A 23048-nucleotide genomic window follows, 5' to 3' on the forward strand; every position below is an offset into this window, starting at 1 on the left:
TTGTATTCAAAGTCATTTCTTAAAAACCGGATGTGATGACGCTTCCATAGTTACCACGTACGGTTTAAACATGGCGGTGTAGGGAAAGACTTGGCGGACCGCTAGCCAAGAGCTGGCTCATTTTTTACATCTGAGCTAGTCTGTTGCAACTTTCCCGCTGTAGGGTGATTTTGGTCAGTTCAACGAACTGCCACAGTAAGTTGAAGGGCCATAAACTCAGCAGAAACACGCACAGTTGCAATGGGAAGCTCGCGTGAATACCTTGGCGCCATCTGACAAGGAGGGGTGTCCGTGTCTTCTGCTAACGATGCTGCCCTTTTGTTAGCTGAAGCCGACTATCCGATCGTCCTTCGCTGACAGCTATTGCCTACTTACCGATCGTTCTGGTGTGAACTTCAAAATTAGAAAAGAGGCACCAAACACACATTTGATCGACTTGCTAAATGATAGATGTGCTGGACAAAATGAGTCACTAAAACTTTTTTGCCATGCTGACTGGAGCTGTCTCCTTTTCACTGAACTCTGAAGAAAGCAACATCTTCACACAGAGGTTTACCGAAAAGGGTGTGTCAGCATTAACTGATAATATATATGTATAGCCTACTCCGGTCTCACGTACTTTGCTCTTTTTTATGATGCTTCAAATCGCAGCAGAAATGATATTAACTCAGAGTTCTGGTATGTAGATGCCAGAGTGTGGTGAACACATTTGACTTTTTCTGCATTGCTCAGACTTTAAAACTGTGCAAATTACAATCAAACAACCAACAATGAGGAAGAAGCACAAGGTCTACCAGAGTCCTACTATCCGGATTCAACCCATGACCAAAGGTTTAGCCGACCCAGAGACATCAAACAACTTGCAGGAGCAAAAGAACCGGTTTCTAAAGCAAGGAAAGACTCCAGTGTTTGTTGTAGCAGGGGACACATCTGTTGTGGAGGAGTTAGCAGCCAAAACCAGTGGAAAAATTCGTTTTGACCTTCTCGGAGAGGCAGAGTACATTCTTCGCACAGTTAAGCGAGAGTTCAGGACCGGAGAGGCCTATCTTGATCAAACTTATGGACCACGTATTTCACAGGATGAAGCCAATGAGATCCTGCTGGAGTATATCAGTGAGAACAACTTGCAGGAATCGCTTACAGTCTACTGGTCCAATGAGATGAATTGCAGGTAAGCCCAGAAAAATCAAGGGTATTCCCATAGAGCCTCTTTTCTGTGTGAGAATGTGGAGTGGAAAGGGTGTTACTGATCAGGAAGTATTCAACTGAAACGCCAAGACAGGGGTTGCAGTAACTTGTCTTTTATTAACATATATACCAGAAGGCAGTGTCTGTTGACACATGAAAAAAAAACCACATTATAAGTACATGACATAAAAAAGTGTAAACGCACCATGCATAACTATGCCTAATAACCATAACAAACATTCAGCAGTAAACCTGAACTACCAAGAAAAGAGAGAGGGGGCAATGGGGAGACAGGACTAATCCCCTACAGAATAGATTGCTGAAGACGCCAGTCACGCCTCATGGTCTGCAGCCATGGAAGAGTGACAAGGCCGATAACTTATGCCCTGTGTTTTTTTGCAAGAGCGCCCTCAGAAGTTGCTTTCTGTGCTTTGGAAACAACATGCTTTTGTGCGGGCGGATTCAAGATGGCGGATGAATGTTAGCCAATGATTGAGTTTGACAGACGAAACAGGCATTGATTACAAGCGAAGAAATTTTTGATGACAAAGTCGTAGAATACGATCGTTATAAGAAACATTTTCAGTCATAGTTTACTTCAAAATGATCTAGAGTTAAAATACTTTTTCATCATTTCTTAATTGATGTAATTGGTGCACTAGAACAGTCGAAGTTAAAGAAAGTTTCGATGTCGAAATGAAACCAAAACTTTAAACACTTCAGCCGCCATTTTTGTTTCCTGTGCACTACCTACAAGAGTCACCGCGCAACGCCGCTGATTGTTCACGGTATGCGAAGGGTTTCACAGGCGCGGCGGTAAATCGTTCCGGAACATCTTACACTGCGAAATGGCCTGCATGGTATATAACTTTACAACCAGTTCCTTAGGGGAGACTACTCTAGCTCTGATGTCACAAAGCACGCACACAGCGCCGAAGCGCTACATTACGAAACAAAGAAAACTGCTCGAGCGGAAAACTAGCGATACAGGCAAAACAATGAAATTTATTGGGGGAGGGGGGGGGGGGGGGGGGGGGGGGGTAAGTGTTCAGAATAACCATTCTTTCAATAATTCAGACTTTGGTCTCGGTGTAAGTGAGCAATTCCTCTTTTTATATTTAGTCAAGTTTTGACTAAATATTTTAACATCGAGGGGGAATCGAAACGAGGGTCGTGGTGTGTGTGCGTGTGTGCGTGTGTGTGCGCGTGTGTGCGTGTGTGTGTGTGTGTAGAGCGATTCAGACTAAACTACTGGACCGATCTTTATGAAATTTGACATGAGAGTTCCTGGGTATGAAATCCCCGAACGTTTTTTTCATTTTTTTTTATAAATGTCTTTGATGACGTCATATCCGGCTTTTCGTGAAAGTTGAGGCGGCACTGTCACGCCCTCATTTTTCAACCAAATTAATTGAAATTTTGTTCAAATAATCTTCGACAAAGCCCGGGGTTCGGTATTGCATTTCAGCGTGGTGGCTTAAAAATTAATTAATGACTTTGGTCATTAAAAATCTGAAAATTGTAAAAAAAAATAAAAATTTATAAAACGATCCAAATTTACGTTTATCTTATTCTCCATCATTTGCTGATTCCAAAAACATATAAATATGTTATATTCGGATTAAAAACAAGCTCTGAAAATTAAATATATAAAAATTATTATCAAAATTAAATTGTCCAAATCAATTTAAAAACACTTTCATCTTATTCCTTGTCGGTTCCTGATTCCAAAAACATATAGATATGATATGTTTGGATTAAAAACACGCTCAGAAAGTTAAAACAAAGAGAGGTACAGAAAAGCGTGCTATCCTTCTTAGCGCAACTACTACCCCGCTCTTCTTGTCAATTTCACTGTCTTTGCCATGAGCGGTGGACTGACGATGCTACGAGTATACGGTCTTGCTGAAAAATGGCAGCTACTTGACTAAATATTGTATTTTCGCCTTACGCGACTTGTTTCTATCTTACGCATGCAATGTTAAAATTTGATATGAATATTAGAAAGCAAATTTTTAACATGTAATTTGTGGTGTATTTCTTTTCAGTGCTCGGATGATATGGAAAGGCTACAGTTTCAAGTGCAATAAGCCAGAGGCCCGCAGATACTCCCTCTGGTTAAATGGCACAGATGAGAATCCTTACCTTCGAAAATTTGGACTCCGGTGCCTCATGGACCATGAAATTGGAACACATTTTGTATCCTTACAAATTCACATGTTTCAGTAAATTTATCCTGAACATTTGACCCTTGTGTATGCAGGCGCATGTTGCTTAATGTTATTGGTTGGGTATCGTGTGAGCTGTGTCCCCTGGATGTCGGAGACGAGTAACTTTGTAAAGTCTGCAAAATCAAGTTATGTCATTTGTTAATCAATGTTATTAGGGTCAAAATAAGTTCTAGATGGGTAGGAAAAAATAGGGTCGGAAGGGGAATCGGAAACATTGCATTTTTGATTCACCTGAGTATTTGTATTACTCTTACTATAATAAATAAATTTTATAATTTATAATAATAAAGTCTTAGTATTCATCATTGTTTGTCTAATTAGCCTCACTACATATGATATATGTCAAGTACAGGTTATTATGACAACAGCATGATCAGAACTACCTTTTGCTCCTTAACAAAAGCCCAGTATCGCTCATACAACGATGGTTTTCAGCCTTGGTTCTATGACAGGAAAAAGTTTGGTCTTCGCGGTGTTGGCTCTTTTGAAAGCTTGTGCACAGAGGAGGGTTTAGCTTCCATAAACACATTACTGAGAGCCAAAGAAAAGTATCTTTGGTTGTCTGCCCTTGTCTACTGTGAGTTGCAGTCAAATTAGTGCAGTGAAACCTTTCTTTTAAGACCTCAACAAATCTGAGAAACTTTGGTCTTACAAAAGGAATTCTTAAATTTAAGGTATTTAATACCATGTACTGAATGTACATAGACTTTATGGAGATAAAGTCTTAAAAAACAAGGTCTTAAAACAGAAGGGGTCTTAGAATGATGGGTCTTAAAACAGAGGCTTCATCTTCTATATATATATATATGACTAAGTGCCAAAAGGTGCGCACGAAAAGCGGACAAAGGGGCTAAAAAATAAAAGTTGACAAACACGACTGATATTGTGATTTTTGTTAAGACAACAGATGCTGGAACCCAATTACGAAAAGAAAAGATAAATTTACCCAAATGATTTTACAAATAACGATAATTTTGTTCGTTATATCATTCAAAACGGCACTGAGTCATAGCATTAAGGTTATCTCGCACGTTTTTAAAGCTAGAGCTTTGAAACTTGGCACACAACCAAAGTATAATGACCTCCAGGTATGGTGCACATCACATTAAACAACATTGAATTTCAAGGTCACAGCGAGGTTAAATTTCCTTTGCAAACTGGAAAATTGTTGTTTTCACGTCTTACATGTTTTAATACTAGATCAGTTAGACTTTACATACTTCACATACTTTCAGCATTTTTATAAAACCTCATTAAAAGTGACCTGCTGGTTAATCTTTGTCAAAGTTCAAGGTCACAGCGGGGTCACATCTGGTCCAAATGTGGAATATTTTCAATTTATTCAGCGCGTTTATAGCACGAGCTTTGAAAATACACACAGTTCTAGTGTATAATGTTCACACACGATTAAAGTCTGGTTGAAAAAGTCAAGGTCACAGCAGGGTCGCGTTGAGGTCAAACATATACATTTTTCAATGAGGTTTTCTCATATGTTTTTGAAGCTAGGGCCTTGAAACTTGGCACACTATGCAAGTTAAATTAAACCTCATCAAATTCCAAGGTCACAGTAAGGTTAAAGATCCTTTAAGGATATTTTCTAAAAAAGGTGACCGCCTGGTTAATGTTTGTCAAATTTCAAGGTCACAGCAGTGCCATCTGGCTTAAACTTTGAAAAATTGTCAATTTCTTCAACTAGTTTTATAGTGTTTGAAGTCATTCACACATGATGAAAGTCTGGTTGATAAAATCAAACGTCAAGGTCGCAGCGGGGTCGCATTGAAGTCAGACACATACAATTGTCATTTTCACGAACGCCTTTTAAGCAACACCTTTGAAACTTCACACATTCCAAAGTTTTGATGTTGTTTGGTTATAATCAAAGTGTGGTCAATTTCCATGATTGAGAGCATTCAGAGGGGTCAAGTTGAGGTCACACAAAAAGTGATAATCTTTATAAGACTCACGTTTGCTGCTATTGCTCACTTGACATTGGTGAAAGTGCTTATTTTATAATTGTTGATCTTGATGTTTTGACTAATTAATATTACCAGGATCAACCATACCAGATTTCAAAGTCCAGAAGTTGTCAAACCTCAAACCTGTTGGAAGTTTCAAAGATTTAAGCATCAACAAATTTCTATTTGATTTGACCTTAAATAACAGATTTGACCTTAAATCTTAAAACAGATCAACCAGACTTTGGTTTTATATAAATTGAAGTTCAATACAATTTCCTTTTTTTTTTTTTACCCACGCGAGACCCTGCTATGACCTTCACATTTCTCAAGGATCAACCTTGAATTCTCCATGTTGAACAATCATTAAGCAAAAGCGTTGTTTGAAGTTTGAAGGTTCTAGCTTCAAAAATCTCTGAAAAAATATGTTTCATCCGTTTTCTGAACCACATGTGACCCAGCCGTGACCTTGAAATCTGACAAGGGTCAACAAGACTTTTACCATGCATGGGGGCGATTAAACCCCAAATGTGTGTGAAGTTTCAAGGTTTCAACTTAAAAAACGTCTGAGAAAAATATACATTTTCCTTTTTGGACAATGTGTTGCACGCAAGACAACACTGTTATCATTCTTTTACTTTAAGGTCGACTTGCGTGCCCGCTCTTTCGCTAATCTCAATTAAAATTCATCTTGGAAGTTCGGTTTTATTACGCTTTTAATTAAGAAGATTAAACTAAGACAACAAATAGTTAGTTTTACCCATTAAACTCGATAAGGTAGTGACATTTTATGTTGAACGCAAGATGGTGTCGCACGCAAGATCTGAAAAGATGTTGACGACATAATTTCAACACTTGATAGCGCATTCGTGGTTCGTGATTTCTTCACAAATTTTGAACACAGAATGTGTCACGTGGTTCCGTAGATGAAGTAGATCTTTGTACATGTAAATTTTGTTTTTAAAAGAAAATAACCGTTAATTACCGAACATTTTGTCGCACGCAAGATATGACGAAATTTTCAAATCGTTTTCAAAAATGCTGTTCAAAAGTTCTGCAGTCTTTGCTGGATTACTTGAAAGACAGCAGTTTGATACACCGTTATCGCTTGACGTGTCGACATCAATTCCAGAGTTTTTGAAAAAGAAATTTAGTAAATATCTGCGATTGAAAAATGTATGCCGTGATGACGACACATCTTGCGTGCGACACCTTAAAATTCGGTTATCGAAAAAAAAAAATTCTCTCGAGATTTAGATTTGACGTTTGGTCTCGTCTGTAAAGCGATGTTTCAGGCATTCAATCAAACTAAATGCAATTCATTTGTGCTTCTTGTTATTTTTCTGTGGCATATTCAAAACACGAGGTATCACGATGTCCGTTTTCAGATGGCCGGTTTTGGCGTTATTTTTGACTTTAAACAAAGATAACTTCAAAACCGTTCAAGTCAGACACACGAAATTATGTCCACTATCTCTTCGCACATTCATCCACACACACACCAATTTTCAGCAGACACACGTTTTTAGAAACATTTTTATTGTAAAACAAAGTCGTCTTCTGTTCTGTGAGCACCTTTTGGCACTTAGTCATATACGACTTGTGTCTGTCTGTCTGTCTGTCTGTGTGTTCGCGATGCACGGCCAAAGTTCTCGATGGATCTGCTTCAAATTTGGTGGGCATATTCAGGTACACCCCGGACACAATCTGGTTGATGAGAATTATCAACACGTGCTCTCAGCGCGCAGCGCTGAACCGATTTTGGTTTTCCTGTTCATCCATTCCCAGTAACTCTTCCTTATCTTCTCCAGTGTTTTGCATTTTATCTCCCTTCCTTCGTGTGGCGTCAATCCATATTCCTGTTACTATTTTTAGAAGGTCACTGTCCACAACGCTCAATCCATATTCCCGTTACTATTTTTAGAAGGTCACTGTCCACAACGCTCCTTATCTTCTCCAGTGTTTTGCGCGTTTATCTCCCTTCCTTCGTGTGGCGTCAATCGCGTACGGTGCGCCACTCACCCGGCAAAGCCGGCGTACGGTGCACCACTCACCCGGCAAAGCCGGGTATTCGGCTCTACTTCTTCCCGGCGAAGCCGGCTAAGCGGGTATTCGTCTTGTTGTATATACTTCCTGTTTCTGCTTCAAAAGGGAAGGAGAGAGAGAAAACGAGAACATAGCAGTTCATGGTACATGTATAATTTATGGGTGAAGTTCAAATATGTCAAAAAAATCTGTCCTTCAAGTACAGTTTGCACTATTGAACTGCCACATAGTCTTTAAAGAAAAAAATCGATTACCTTGCTTTAAGTTTGTGTGTGTGTTCGGGGGGGTCATAGCAATAGTACATTGCTACAGACTGTTTGAGATGCTGACAATAAGAAAAATGTTTCACGCAAACGCATGCATACACAAAGGTAAACATTAGTCTGACATTTAAATTATGTAGCTTTGACAGTATAAATTCAATGCCTCTCATCTTTCAGACACTTCCTGCAAATCAACTGAGATGAATTTCAAACAGCTGTTTGACCACCTGGGCCAGTTTCTGCACAATCCAGAACAGAGATGGAAGCATGTGATGAGAGTCAAGCGGGGCCTTATCGATTCGAATGACCTGGGTGGATATGGGAAGGATCAGTGCTACTTTGAAGGTATTTGGTGTTGGAATGAAAAGATGTGCAGAAACACACAGAGTTGGACCTATGCATGCACCCGCACACACACACATACACAAACACACACACACACTGAGGCATGCAGAATACATAACGCAAAGTATACTTTGCAAAACTGGCCACACAAAGAGTTATCGGTAAAAAAGACTTTGCGAAGTCGATGCAAAGTCAATTTGGGGTCAATTTGGGGTCAATTAAGGACGGGCTTGGAGTAATAAAGGGCAACAAAAGTTTCTTCCATTTGGCATGATGACCATCAAAAAAAGTAACAAATACAGTCTTTGTACATAGAACAGGATCACTTATCATGCTGTCTGGGACATTACAGGAGCTGTGGCAATTCTACGCAACATTGACAACATCAATTTCAAACTCCTGATGACTGGCAAAATCTGCTATGATGAGGTGGCTCGGGTCAAGCGCATGGCGCGACTGGGAAGCGTGTGTTTGCCGGCCATCATGCAGGACATGGAGTCGTACCGTAAGCAACTGAAAAGCATTGCAATCCTCAACGGTCTGTTCTTTGAACATCCCTCACACGGTCCGTCACAGTCCTACCTTCTGCGTCTCAAGGAGCGCCAATCAGGAATCCGCAAGCACAAAAAGGTGAGAAGAAGAAAAAAGTTGCGAGCATCTATTTCCAAGCTTGGATCAGGGTCTGAGAAGTCCAAAGCCACTGTACCTATAAAAGCATGTGAGCGGCCTGCCAGATTTTCATGCATTGACCCAGGAGAGTTCGTTTTGTGTGACAGACAGCATAGCTCTGATCTGAAAGATTCAAGCTCTGGCACAATTGTTTCTGATTCTGATGCTACGGAAAATCTGAGTACTGATGTCTCTGACACAAAAGTTTCTGATTCTGGTGCTCATGTGAAAAATGAAAGTGCTTATGCACTGAAAGAAAATGGTCCTTGTTTGAAATCTGCAGAAGACACTGTGCTGCTGAAACTTGTCAACAATGCAATGGACAGCAGAGCATGTTTAGAGGGCAGAAACAATTCTTCGTCTCCTAGCCTGAAGAAACATGCATGCATCCCTCACTTGAAATCCATAGAGAACACTCCCTGTGTGAATACTGTCAGCCAGGTTTCCCTCCCCAGCTCTGATGAATTTTCTACACATGTGTTTCCCAGTGTCTCAGGCGTTTACGTACGTGGGCAATACCCACTGTCTTCTGTTGATATAAGGACAAAGTCACGGATTCCCATCAAGGGCACAAAGCGACCCAAAAGTAGCACCAGTGAAGTAGACAAACTCAAGCTTGCTCCCCTCAATTTAAATAGAATGGAAAGGCCAAGCTCAAGCCCTCGCTCAAGAAGGAGTTCATTTAGTTGTAATAATAAAATAAAGTGTGATGTCTCAGCATCATCCATAGCATTTGAGATCGCAGGCAGCGTCAGTTCCTCCTTAGTCAGTAGGCTCAGCCCAAGCGAAGACATTAAATCATGGCTTCTTTCTTTGCCCCCTTCTTTTTCTACACCTTCACCCTCTTCCCTAACAGTTGCAGACGCGCCCCCCATCAGTCTTGAGCAAATCGGGGATTTGGGAATGACACGTTGTGTTCACAGTCGGGCGACTTTTGAGCCCACCATGGACCCTACCTCTTAGCCTGGCAGCGAGCAAGCAGCTCAGTAAGACGCAAATGGCCCGATCGAGTCACACATCTCAGGATCTTCAGTAATCTGTCTTGCATAACTGAAAATCTCAGTCATGTGTTTTCAACATCATGTTCATATACCGGTATATCATATATACCTAAACGCAATCAACCAATGTGACGCAGTGGTTATCGCATCAGGCTGTGGACAAGGATCCATATAAGGTTCAAATCCCATCAGAAGCTATCCGCCCCAGGTTGTTGTTATGTAAGAAGTACTCATGTGGAGAAGATAAAATCTGACTAAAGTTGTCATTCTTTACTGCGATACGATGCCTGAAGTGACTGACATTGTCTAAACCACCACCCACCCCAACCCCCACCGTCCCCCCAAATCCCTGCCCAGAAAGGACCAGGCATCTGCTTGTGCGGGAAAATATCAAAATTAGCTGATATCTAAAAATGCATTACTTCAACAGGTTCATTAGGCCTAAAAAAAAAAATAGGTCTGTTTACGGTAACATAGGGTGAAAAAATAGGGTCGGTAGGTCGGCTTTTTTTTTTTTTTTTTTTTTTTTTTTCAATTTTTTTTCTTTTTTTCTTCTTTTTTTTTCTTCTCTCCTCTCTATGATGTTTCACAGTTCATTTCTTCTCATCAATCCCTGTTTTTGCCCAACATAACTAAGATTATTGTTCAGGAATTTTTACTCCTAACAGTACTTTGAGCTTACCTCCCTTCTGTCGTCTGCTGTTTGAGCGCAAACAGCTCTATTTTGGATGCGGGTTTTTTTTGTTTTCAGACGATCCAAAAAAAAAAGATTAGGGTCGGGCCTAAAAACTAGGGTCGGTCGAGTTACCGTAAACAGACATTTTTTTTTTTTTGGCCTAATGTATTTTATAAATACAAAGCTTAGAAGAAGACAGTGTGTTTATTTGTTTATGTAATATCTATCAAATTCTATCATTGGGAATGTTGACTGCCTTATCATTCATTTTTATCTGCAGAATGGGCTGGGAGGGTGCATGGTTTACATCTTAATGTTTGTGTCCAAACCGCTTGTTGATGTTGATACAAAAATAAATGATTTTTTTACTCACCTGAGTAATTGGTGAGTATTAGGAATCATATGTGTCCGGTTGTGTGGGCGGCCATGAGCCAGCTGTCCGGCCAGCCGGCCGTCTGTCGGGCCGTGGACAAAAAACTTGGCGTTGAGGTTATCTCGGAAGGTTTTCAAACTAGACCTCTGAAACTTTGCACACTCTTAGAGTTTGATGATCTCAAAAAGTGCCCCCAGTTTGGTTGACCCTCGTCTATTTTTGGGGTCACAGCGGGGTCATGTTTGTTTCATGAAAACTTAACGTTGAGGTTATCTCAGATGTTTTTGAAGCTGGAGCTTTCATACTATGCACACATCTAGGGTTTGATCATCTACCAACTTGACGTAAGTTCGATTGACCCTCGTCAAGTTTTGGGGTCACACCTGGTGTCATGTGCGATTCATAATAAGTCAACATTGACGTTATCTCAGGGGTTTGTGAAGCTAGAGCTTTGAAACTTTGAACACTTCAAGGGTTTAATGATCTACCGACGTGACCCTAGTTTGGTTGACCCCTGTCAAATTTTGGGGTCACAGCGGGGTCATGTATGTAAAAGCTTTACATTGAGGTTTTCTCAGTTATTGTGGGAGCAAAAGCCTTCAAATTTGTTAGTGATCAGCAGACATGACCTAAATTTGGCTTGTTTTCATCAAATTTTAGAGTCCCAGCATGAAAATGTTTGCTGGAAAAGATTTTCACCACTGAAAATAATCCACTGAGTTGTCAAGGATATCAGTCTTGACCTTATTAAGCTATGATGTCATTTTTTTTTTATTTAGTCAGTCTTCCCTAGACTGTTGGTTATGACATCATGTTAGGATGTCATAATAGTGTCAGAAATGAGGTCACTCAAGTGTCTGAGTGTATACATATTTTGATTGATTTTGTCTGGGCTAGCCAAAACTCAATTTGGGAAAGAAAATGACTAATTATTATGATTCTTGTTACAAAAAAAATCTCTTTTTTCTAAAATGCTTTGGTGGATGTTTGAAAATGTCAGGCTAGTGATGGTGATGGGAAATAGGTTGGTTTGAATATATATGTGAAATTTTCTTAGGGTTGAATGGATTGATTAGGTCACATAAGGATCAAGTTTATGTCAACCAGTCGGACGTGAAAGTTCTCTTCAACATTATTTTATGAAGCTGGGGGGGGGGGGGGGGGGAGGGGGGGTCATAGGTAGTGGAATCATCTTTTTAAGACCTACAAAACCCTAATGGACATAGCGAAAGAGAGTCGTATAAGCATTTGCTTTCAACAACTTATAACACTTTTGCAAACAGAATTATGTCAATTCAAAGTTTTGCTGCATCAATAAGAATGAGATGCATTTCTGATTACAAGCAAACGCATGGTACATGTATGTATTTTATTTCTAATAACAAGCACATGAATGATATGTTGCAAAAGAGTGTCAATTTTCAATCTGGAAAGGAAATGATTGCTGATTCAGATAAAAAAATTTAAAAAAAACAAATCCATAAATTCTTGACAAAATGATCATACCAACAGTATCAACCTCTTGATGTCTGGCAAATGTTGTTATCATCCACAAGCCTCTGAACATGTTTTTGATTATTATTTTGGTTTCAGCTGCCAGCATGGTGCTGGCCCTTTTGAATGAACATGACTGCATGGGTAGCTTTCATTTAACTATTATGCTTTAATTCTTCCTTCTCTTAACTGATCTTGTCCTGGCTAAAATGAATTTTATGCGCAGTCTCCTAGCAGATCTAGCACACAGAAAACTAAGAAGTAGAAAATGTATGAAAGAGTTTGTAGACCACAAGAAAGTTACATGATTTATTTTTAATTTATTTGCAGTATTTCTAGCACACCTTATAGCTTTCTTTTGTGCATGTGTGTGTGTGTGCATGTGTGTGTGTGCATGTGTGTGTGTGTGTGTGTATATTTAGTTGATGAGATCGTACAGTTGATCAGATTGTTACCTGTAAACGTATAGTTTTAGAATGGTTTGAGGAATATCTCAAATTTAAAAATGTACCTTTTTCTTTGTGGTGATTTTAAATTGAATTCATAATCAGTTTGTGTGAAAAAAGAAAATATTCCCTATTCAAGCTAAATTTGTTTCTCAACATTCAATGAGAGAACATATATTTTTTTTTAAGATTAATTCCCAATCTGTTATGTGTATAAAAAAAAAAAGGAAAGAAAGTATGCTTACCTATTCGGGCTACTTTTCTCGCGCTCACATTCAATGAGAGAACACGCAAACAATTTATGTTCCTTTTAATTATGTACACTTGTGAATATGTATGAATATTAATCCAACTTTCACCACATACAATCGTACCAGGAAGACTTTACTACATTGTATTACAAAACATTCGTAAACTGTAGTAGCATTAAACTTTCACTTGATAATTTATCTCACTCTCTTGAAACAGTAAAGCGTTTTAAATACATGCAGATAATATCAAAAGTGTTTTTCACTTTTTTTTTTTACAGACTGATTTCTTTGCTTTTTCATTTACAAAGGCTTATAGCTTGCATTGCGGGGCGGGGATCAGGGCCGGACCAAATGAGTTGTAAGGGGGGGGTTCCTCCTTTTTTGGGGGGGCAAATCAGCGAAGTGGCGAAGCCACAAGCGCGCGCCTGCTTGCAGGCGCGCGAACTAGGGGGGTCCGAGGGCATGCTCCTCCGGAAAATTTTTGAAAAACGGTTAAAATCTGAGCAATCTGGTGCATTCTGGGCCTTGTTTTGAGGGTTAAGAGCAGCATTGTTTTGGTGCTAAAACTAGTAAAAAAACCAAAAAACACTCAAAGCAAGGTACATGCTTTTTCCAGGGGTGGGGTTCCGGAACCCCTGGAACACCCCCCCTGGGTCCGACCCTGGGGATGTAGCTCAGTCGGTAGCGCGCTGGATTTGTATCCAGTTGGCCGCTGTCAGCGTGAGTTCGTCCCCACGTTCGGCGAGAGATTTATTTCTCAGAGTCAACTTTGTGTGCAGACTCTCCTCGGTGTCCGAACACCCCCGTGTGTACACGCAAGCACAAGACCAAGTGCGCACGAAAAAGATCCTGTAATCCATGTCAGAGTTCGGTGGGTTATAGAAACACGAAAATACCCAGCATGCTTCCTCCGAAAGCGGCGAGGTAAAAACGGTCATACATGTAAAATTCCACTCGTGCAAAAAACATGAGTGCACGTGGGAGTTTCAGCCCACGAACGCAGAAGAAGAAGAAGCTTGCATTGCCATTGACTGGCAGGTGAATTATTCATAGAACTCATGTATTGGCGTTGTGTGTAGAGTTTATTTACACATTTTCATAGTCATGTGTGTGCCATATATAGATGCTTTTATCTGATAAATTCTAGTCAAGCGCTGTTGTTGTTGAATTCACATGCTTCTCTGTGATAGCTGCACATTGTTCCGATCGCTATGATAAAAGCATAGGGGTGGCTTTACATGTACATCCTCACAGGAAGCTTTCCTATTAGGGACATGTGTGTGGATGATATGCTATCCGATCGCTATCGAGTGACTATTCTTTTTTTATACATTCGGAGCTATAGATTACAGCTTATTGGCGTTTGTTATATATATTAAAACTTTATTCATGATTCAAGTGAGTAAACCCCTTCGAACAAGTTGCAAGTATATTGTATACTTGTATTGCAATTGTGCCGCATATGTACCGTAATGTTGTGTACCCAAGATTGTTACTACAGTAGGCTCATTTTGGTTTAAGAACTCTCAATTGCCATTACTTATATTTTCACTATAGGTTTGTTGTGAGGAAACAGGGAAGAATGCAAGATTTGTGTTTTTTGCATTCTTTCTTCTTCTTCTACGTACGTTCCACTTCCAGTATGTACATTATTTTCCATTCTGTGGCATAGGTACCAGACATGTGGCCAGACATTCAGGAATGGTTATCACCAAAGAGCCTGACAGTAGTATCCAGCACAGCTGTTGCCATTGTGCTGTTAGCGGCTGCTTTGCTATTGCTTAACTTTGGTGCTGATCCTTGGCAGATACTGACAGCTATTTTAGATTGCACAGCTCTGGTTACCGTCACTGCTTACCAGCACATTGTAAGCTTTTGTGTTACGAAAATACTGGTTCCCATAATTTGATCTCACAACTTCAGGTAATAAAGTAGTTTGATGCAGGTTGTTCAGTTTTCTATTTATTACTGTTAGGGGTTAATTTGTGTTTTACAGTGGAACCGCCCTGTTTAGACTGCCGCAAATCTGAGAAAATCAGGTCTTAAGTCTATATTTACATGTACATCCCTCTGTATGTACATCCCTCTGTATGTACATCCCTCTGTATGTACATTTAGAGACCTTATAGTGAGAATATATCAGAAAAAAGGATCTTAAAAGGGGTAAGTCTTAAAAGGGGGGTTCCATTGTACTGCCACACTCCGTTATATGCAACATATAATACATGTACTGATTAAAACACCAGGCCAAACAGCAATGAGACAGTTAGTGTCTTGTCACATGTGATATTTATATTTTTCTTTCAACTACATTGTAACCGCATTATATTTATTAATTTAAAGTGCAGGACCTGTTCATGCTTATTTTTCTGTATCTGTGATCACCTGATTTCATTCCAGATGCCAGTTAGATTTCAGTTTGTGTAACACATGTCACTTGCATTGTTTGGAGGATAGCAGAAACTTTAATCTATAAATATTTTTGTGGAGATCAATTACTCTAGCAAAGCAGTCGTAGCTCCTCAACATTTCAGAAAACTAAATATTTACATTATGTTCTGCCTAGAAACATTATACAATGTAAATGTAATAAAAAATCTCAAGAAATTTAATTTGAATTATTTGATATTCTTTTCAGATTTGTTTAACAACTATTTTATAAATGCTTTTTGTGCTCAGTTTCATCTTGGTCTTGGCACCAACAGAAAATTTGTATCTACTTTTTATGTTTATTATTTTATTGTTTTTACAAATTCTGAGCACACCTAGCATACATTGGTATGCACACAGACACGCAACGGCAGGCACACACTTTCTTATGCACATATTGAATTTGATAATGATGCAAATAATCAAATTTACTTTCATCATTATTCCCTCAAGTATTGGAAAACAGATGAAATGTTAAACTTCCCGCAAAATATGTTTATGTTCTTGAATAATCATTTATCCTGTTTGCTTAACTTGTTTGTGATGCACAGCTTTTCTATGCAATTGTTGATGTCAATTGTCATGTAGTTGAATCTTATGTACAGTGTACATTTATAGCATTTTATCACCTTTTATTTTTATTATAAGGAAAATTTGTTTATCAACTATTGTTACTTTTCAGCATTGCAATTATACAGGAGTTCTACTCCTTTTTTGTGTCATCAAATATACACAAAATTTACTGAGAGCATGTATCGAACGATTACTGCATATTATATCACATTAAAATGAGCCTTTGCTGAGAAGTTTGACAACATGTGTTGTGTTTACCTTAAGGTTTATATTTCTAGTTGTTTTTACCTCACCAGTAGCAAGGGAATGACACTAAGTAGTCAGAACATTCTTGCATTTACTCTTTTTTACTTAAAAAATATAATAAATAAAACTTCACAGTAAAGCGTATCTGACTGTACGTTTGTAACTTTTTTCCTTGCGAGACTGTACACACACAAAAATAACAACAATATTTGCATGGCCCTATTTTCTCTTTTTCTGTCAAAAGACGATGTTCGGAAATAACTTTAGCTGCGGAAAAAAAGAGGGCAAACAAACCCGCATGACAAAATAGGCCAATCACTAGCGAGCAGCGTGTTGCTAAACGTCGCAAGCACATGTAAGACACACAACTCAATAGTGATTGGCCTATTTTGCCACAGAGGTTTGTTTGCCCTCTTTTTTTTCGCAGCAAAAGTTATTTCCGGAATTCATCTATATGATCAAAGTTCTAAAAATCACCTGCAAGTACAAATGCAATGAGCACTGATCAAGAGACACTTACAAAAAATATTTTTTCACAACTCAGTTTACAGATTCTTTAACATTGGAAGCTTGAACTTCACATGTATCATGCCTACTAGCACCACAAATAAGCACACGTACACACATACTCACACACACACACACGTGGTAACATACACAAACTTGTAAACCACAATCAACATTCTACACACATGCCACATTTATTACACAAATCAAAACTAGGAACAAAGTATTATCATACACAGAATTTACTAATACCCCAGTAGACAAAAATATACTTAATACAAGCACACTTTTTCCAAGTGAAATAAAGTAGGCCTGTTTATTGGTATAGACCGGTGAAGAGTCCTCCCATTGATTATGCAGCATCACCACTCCTGAAAATCTTCATTGTTTTCGACATGCAAGCTCTTTTGGTGACATGCAATGTCACCTGGGATGGTATGCACCAGAGAGGGCCCAACTAGGTGGGACCCAAACATTGGGTGGGATTGGTTCAAATCTTTAACAAATCTCAATTTAAACCAATGAGAATCAGCCCTTGGTTTCTACCCAGTTGGGCCCTTTATCGTGCACACCTACTCCACAGTTATTAATTGCCCTGGGATGTGACGCTTCAAGAATCTGATGATGCTCATGTGGCTTTGACTGCATGGATGGCATAGTTGACACTTGTGTTCTTTATCCACGACCACCGCTTCATTAGCGGGTTGTACATCATGCCATGGAGTAGCCGAGTGGAAAAGTCATCTGAAAATACACAGATGAGAAAAAAGTAATTACATGAGCAACTTATGGTGCTCAAGTGCCCAAGCTTACACAATGCAGCAAGAACGTACTAAAGGTGACCTACTACTCTTCAGATAAATTTCCGGTCACAAACACTGTTGTTGTTCTTCAACACTCTAGTTCCGTATCATTGACAAGTCCCCCCCCCCACACACACACACAAACAGGCGTACACACACACACACACATAAAATAGTTGCATCTAGATCTCATCAAACTATCAGTCCAAATTACTACTGTTGTCTCTACACATCTGGCTTTCCTATACAAGCAGTCCCCTTTACAGTGCTGAAACAATGCAATGTTACTTACAAACAAGGAGATCCCTTTACACTGCAGAAACAATGCAATGTTCCTTTACCCCTGAATACTGACCAAGGCCGTGGTTGAAATGGTCATACCCATAAAAGTCCAGTAAAAATGAGAGTTGTAGCCGAAGAAGGCAAAAGAAGACGCATGCATGGAATGTACATACTCTGGTCCAAAATGTACTGAAGGTCTTGTGGCGAAATGAACTTGTTCCAGTCATGTGTGCCAGGTGAGACGAGTCGGAGTAAATTCTCCGCTACGACCACTCCCAGCGCGTAGCTCAGGTACGTCTTGTTCAATGTTGTCAGGAATATGGAACCACCTGGCTGCAAAACAAACGTTTTGTAGCAATCAACACAAATGATCTGCTTTCAGTTTCAATGTGTAAGGCAGAAGAAGAGTGAGCAAGAATGGGGGCAGGGGGGGGGGGTGGGGGGGGGGGGGGGTTGGGGAGTAGGGGCGGTGGGGAGTAAGGGGTGGTTATAAGGGGGGTGGTGGTAGGGGGGGGTTGGGGAGTAGGGGCGGTGGGGAGTAAGGGGTGGTTATAAGGGGGGTGGTGGTGAGGTGGGGAGATGATGGGGTGGGGGTTGGGGAGTAGGGGCGGTGGGGAGTAAGGGGTGGTTATAAGGGGGGTGGTGGTGAGGTGGGGAGATGATGGGGTGGGGGTTGGGGAGTAGGGGCGGTGGGGAGTAAGGGGTGGTTATAAGGGGGGTGGTGGTGAGGTGGGGAGATGATGGGGTGGGGGAAGGGGAAGGGGGGTGTAATATGCTTTTCAACAAGAGGGAAATCCCCCTATTGGCAATTATTTTGAGCAGCATGACCTTGTATATGAATTGTGTTAGTTCATGAGAAAAATAATTTTGCCATCACTAGAACAAGCCTAAACAACACAAATTCGAATTTAAAAAAAAAATCAAGTTAGCATTGCTAATGTCATCATGGTTTGTTTTTCTTCAAGTTCTAATTGCTACAAAATTGAAAGAAAGAACAAACGGAACAAAATAAAGATTTACAAAAGAAAAGACGAAAGCAACAATATATGACAGAACACATGCAAAACCTTCCTTATTCAAAAACTTGACCACCATTAGACAACATCACTTCAGCAATAAAGTGAACCTCCCTTTTAAGACCCCCCAATCTAAGACTACCTTCTTTATAAAACCCTCTTACCCCTCGTGGGTTAGGGGGAGTCCCATATTGATTGGGACGAGAAAGAATTTACCCGATGCTCCCCAGCATGTCGTAAGAGGCGACTAACGGATTCTGTTTCTCCTTTTACCCGTGTTAAGTGTTTCTTGTATAGAATATAGTCAATGTTTGTAAAGATTTTAGTCAAGCAGTATGTAAGAAATGTTAAGTCCTTTGTACTGGAAACTTGCATTCTCCCAGTAAGGTAATATATTGTACTACGTTGCAAGCCCATGGAGCAAATTTTTGATTAGTGCTTTTGTGAACAAGAAACAATTGACAAGTGGCTCTATCCCATCTCCCCCCCTACCCCCGTCGCGATATAACCTTCGTGGTAGAAAACGACGTAAAACACCAAATAAAGAAAGAAAGAAAGAAAACCCTCCTTCCTCTGTTCATAGTAAATGTACCCCCATTTAATGACCCCCTCCTTCTTAAGACCTGATTTTCTCAGATTTTGGGAGGTCTTGAAAAGGGGGTTCCACTGTACCTTGACGAGTTGACAACAAGCGGTGACAAAAGTTGGGACGTCGGCAACATGCTCCACCACCTCTGAGGTGACAACAGCGTCAAACTTCTCTGCTTCAGTTCCCACTAGATCTTCCACGGTGGCCTGAATGTACTTGATGTTGCGCGCCACTTTGGGATCGTGCATGACATGGGCCTGTGCAATTTTGATGTTCTCCTCTGACGCATCCACTCCAACCACCAAAGCTCCGAGGCGAGCTAGAGGCTTGAATGAAGAAAGGTCACAAAAGTTTCAATTTCCAGAAATGAAGGAAGATTATCTAAAGAGCAACAAATTCTTGACGCTTCTTAATTTAGTTCTTACACAGATCTGTTGAGACATTAAAGTAAAACACAGTCACTAAAATTTCAAAGAAAAATTAATTTATTTAATTTCAACGTCTAATTCTTTCTTCTTCGTCGTTCATGGGCTTAGACTTCCACGTTCACTCATGTTTTTAGCACGAGTGAATTCTTACCTGTATGACCGTTTTTGCCCCGCCATTCAGGCAGCATACGCCGATTTCGGGGGAGGCATGCTGGGTATTTTCGTGTTTCTATAACCCACCGAACTCTGACATGGATCACAGGATCTTTTCCGTACGCACTTGGTCTTGTGCTTGCGTGTACACACGAAGGGGGTTAAGTCACTAGCAGGTCTGCACATAGGTTGACCTGGGAGATCGGAAAAATCTCCACTCTTAACCCACCAGGCGGCAGCGACAGGGATTCAAACTCACGACCTCCCGATTAGGAGGCCGACATCTTACCACCACGCCACTGCGCCCGTCATTTCAACGTCTCATATGCAATGTTATCGGTAGTTTCAATTTGCACAATATTTAGAAGATTAAGATTCAATTTGATCACACATACCCATAAATGTACGCACACACACACACAAGCCTACATGTATAATGCAAACACACAATCATAAAAAAACAAGTCGCGTGAAGCGATATAAAAACATTTAGTCAAGCTGTCGGCATCAAAGTAACAGATTAACACCAAAAAACAGTCATCGCCGAGACCATATTAAGATAGTCTTGACTAACCACACCGTAAAACCAGCCGAGACGGGTCACGCTCGTCTCCGCGTAGCGCGCGAACGCAGTACTTACTTCAACCTATTTTCTGTAATTCTGAGCACAATTTTATAGTAAACATGACATATGTATGTTTTTAAAATCAGGAGAAAGTGAGGAATACGATGCAATCATTTTTAAATCTGTTAGTGAAAATTCGATTTTTATGACACCTTTAATGAGCAAACTCGAAGATTGCTTGACCAAAATTTCAATCAATTTAATTGAAAAATTATGGCGTGACAGTGCGGCCTCAACTTTCACAAAAAGTCAGATATGACGTCATCAAAGACATTTTTCGAAAAAATGAAAAAAAAGTTCGGGGATATCATACCCAGGAACTCTCATGTGAAATTTCATCGGTCCAGTAGTTTTCTCTGAATCGCTCTACACACACACATGCACATACATACATACATACATACATGTATACATACATACACCACGACTCTCGTCTCGATTCCCCCTCTATGTTAAAACATTTAGTCAAAACTTGACTAAATGTAAAAAAGAAGGTTGTGTTGTTTTTCAAAAACGCATAAATTTTGCCAAATATTTGTTATTCAGAACATTCACTTATCTTTCCTTCAATCAATCTTACCTCTGAAAGAATGCCACCACCGCTGCCAACATCAAGAATCTGAAAGCCTTCAAGCGGCAAGGAAGGTCGAACAGTTCCCTCTGACTCCTGTTGTCTCTGGTTGACTAGAGCATCTCGTATGAGCGGCACTCGAAGCTCGTTCATGCTGTGTAATGCTTCGAACTCGCCTGCCTCATCCCACCAAAGTTCTGCTAGATTGGAGAATTTTTTCACCTCTTCCTCATCTATCGTTGTCTGTGCCATTGGTCGCTGGAATTTCTGGTCATTCTCCTCTGCACTTCTGGAGAGAGAACAATACTGTTTTGATTGTAAGCAGCATTGGTTCAGTTCTGAAATTCCAGCACTGTTTAAATATTGTGTGTGTGATGGTGATTTTGGGGGAAAGAGTGTGTGTGGGGCTGTGTGTGCTAGGTAATAGGTATGTGCGTATAACTAAACCCTTTAAAAACTTATTGGAAAATCACTGGAGAACATACATGTTCTGTAAAAAATTAAAAATCATTTGAGATCATTCTAGGATAAGTGCAGCTTTCAACACAAAAAAAGAACAATGATTTTTCAAATAAAAGTCGTGCGACAAAGCAAGCATAAGGCTGACAAAGATTATAAGGCATTATATATGCCATTTTTTGTTAGGCAAAAGCTATACGCACTCCGAGTGTATACAGGATCGATGAGTCTCTATACACTCCGGCAATGAAAAGCTCTGTTACAAATCTGTAGCCAATGAAATGCCCCATAATAAGTCGTTAGGAAGTAGCCAATGAAAAACCAGTCTGACGTATGGACTTCTGCTATCTCTTTTTCGGAGTGTCCGACTGTCGAGGGTTGGCAAATAATGTACATTCACTTAGTATACAACCATTTCTAGGTTGATACACACGCCAAGTGTGTTCCAAACTAGGACAATAAACTGCCATGAAGCATCAGTTTCGTGTGTGTGTTTGTTTTTGTCTGTGTTTGTTCCCAGCATACTTTCATACCGAATCGAAAGTGAAGCGTACCTTCGCAAAATGGCGTCGAATGACACTATGCGTGTTGATGCGGTTCAGTGTTGAAAATGTGAAAATGTAATCTACGTGACAGTAAAGGCCGTGCAGCATCAGATTGTTTTCATTTCTTTGTACTCTTATAATCAACTGCTCTGCGTTCCTATCGCAAAGTGGTGTCGAATGGCAAATTTGCTTCGCGACCGGAAGTTCAAGCGGGAGTGTATACAGTTGTCTGGTCCTGTATACACTCTGAGTGCGTATTGAGGTCTAACGAATGACGTCTCACAACGTGCGTGGTCGTCCTTGGCGGTCAAGAAAGCCGCCGCGATCATTGCGCAGACGACACTTCTAGACCGCCAATGTTTATTGTGCGCATCACGTGCTCCACATAAATCGGCCGGAAACGAAGCAATTGGGAAACCTGGATAGCCAGTGCGCTTTTGTTGTGGTGTGTTATGACATGTTATGTTAAGTGTGGGATCATGAGCATAGATAGTGGCAGTGTTACATATGCTGAAATTATTGTACACACTACAAAAACATAGTGTCAGTGTTACATATGCTGAAATTATTGTACACACTACAAAAACATCACTAAACTACATTGTTACCCCTGAAGAGAAGAGCTAGTGGAAATCCCTGCGCCCTTTGTAAGCGAAACATCAAGATTTGTCTTATTTTGTAATACTACTAGCCTTGTCCTCAGGCTTTGACATTGAACACGAGTGTTGTGAACGCCCCTTCTCTGTTCAAAACTTCCACGGCCAGCGGTGACACAAGCTCTGGATGGCCATTGGACGTAAGTGGCACTTTGTACTGTTTGGCGGCACGTTCGACAAACGAACATCTTGCTTGCTGGAACCTCTTGCCTGCCCTGGCTTCCGGA

The 23048-nt window shown here is 40.2% G+C and overlaps 2 protein-coding genes across 3 annotated transcripts; one reads left to right on the top strand and one right to left on the bottom strand.

Moving 5' to 3' along the window:
• Positions 1-68: 68 nt before the first annotated feature.
• Positions 69-16331, top strand: LOC138962300 (microtubule-associated tyrosine carboxypeptidase 1-like). 2 transcript variants are annotated; one of them, XM_070334054.1, is made up of 6 exons: positions 69-1171; positions 3237-3387; positions 3828-3996; positions 7861-8028; positions 8381-8658; positions 14611-16331. In XM_070334054.1, exons 1-6 carry the CDS (start codon positions 771-773, stop codon positions 14845-14847), a joined length of 1404 nt encoding a protein of 467 aa, XP_070190155.1. In that variant the 5' UTR covers positions 69-770; the 3' UTR covers positions 14848-16331. The 2 variants fall into 2 exon arrangements, with proteins under 2 accessions (XP_070190155.1, XP_070190156.1); XM_070334055.1 differs by lacking the exon at positions 14611-16331 and adding an exon at positions 12341-13672.
• Positions 16332-16920: 589 nt separating this feature from the next.
• Positions 16921-23034, bottom strand: LOC138962301 (ubiquinone biosynthesis O-methyltransferase-like). Its single transcript, XM_070334056.1, has 5 exons — positions 22774-23034; positions 21171-21450; positions 19468-19710; positions 17953-18112; positions 16921-17438 (listed from the first exon to the last, which is right to left on the bottom strand). Exons 1-5 carry the CDS (start codon positions 23007-23009, stop codon positions 17323-17325), a joined length of 1035 nt encoding a protein of 344 aa, XP_070190157.1. The 5' UTR covers positions 23010-23034; the 3' UTR covers positions 16921-17322.
• Positions 23035-23048: the final 14 nt, after the last annotated feature.

The sequence above is a fragment of the Littorina saxatilis genome, linkage group LG3 (genome assembly GCF_037325665.1).
Source record: "Littorina saxatilis isolate snail1 linkage group LG3, US_GU_Lsax_2.0, whole genome shotgun sequence".
Classification (NCBI taxonomy): Eukaryota; Metazoa; Mollusca; class Gastropoda; order Littorinimorpha; family Littorinidae; genus Littorina; species Littorina saxatilis.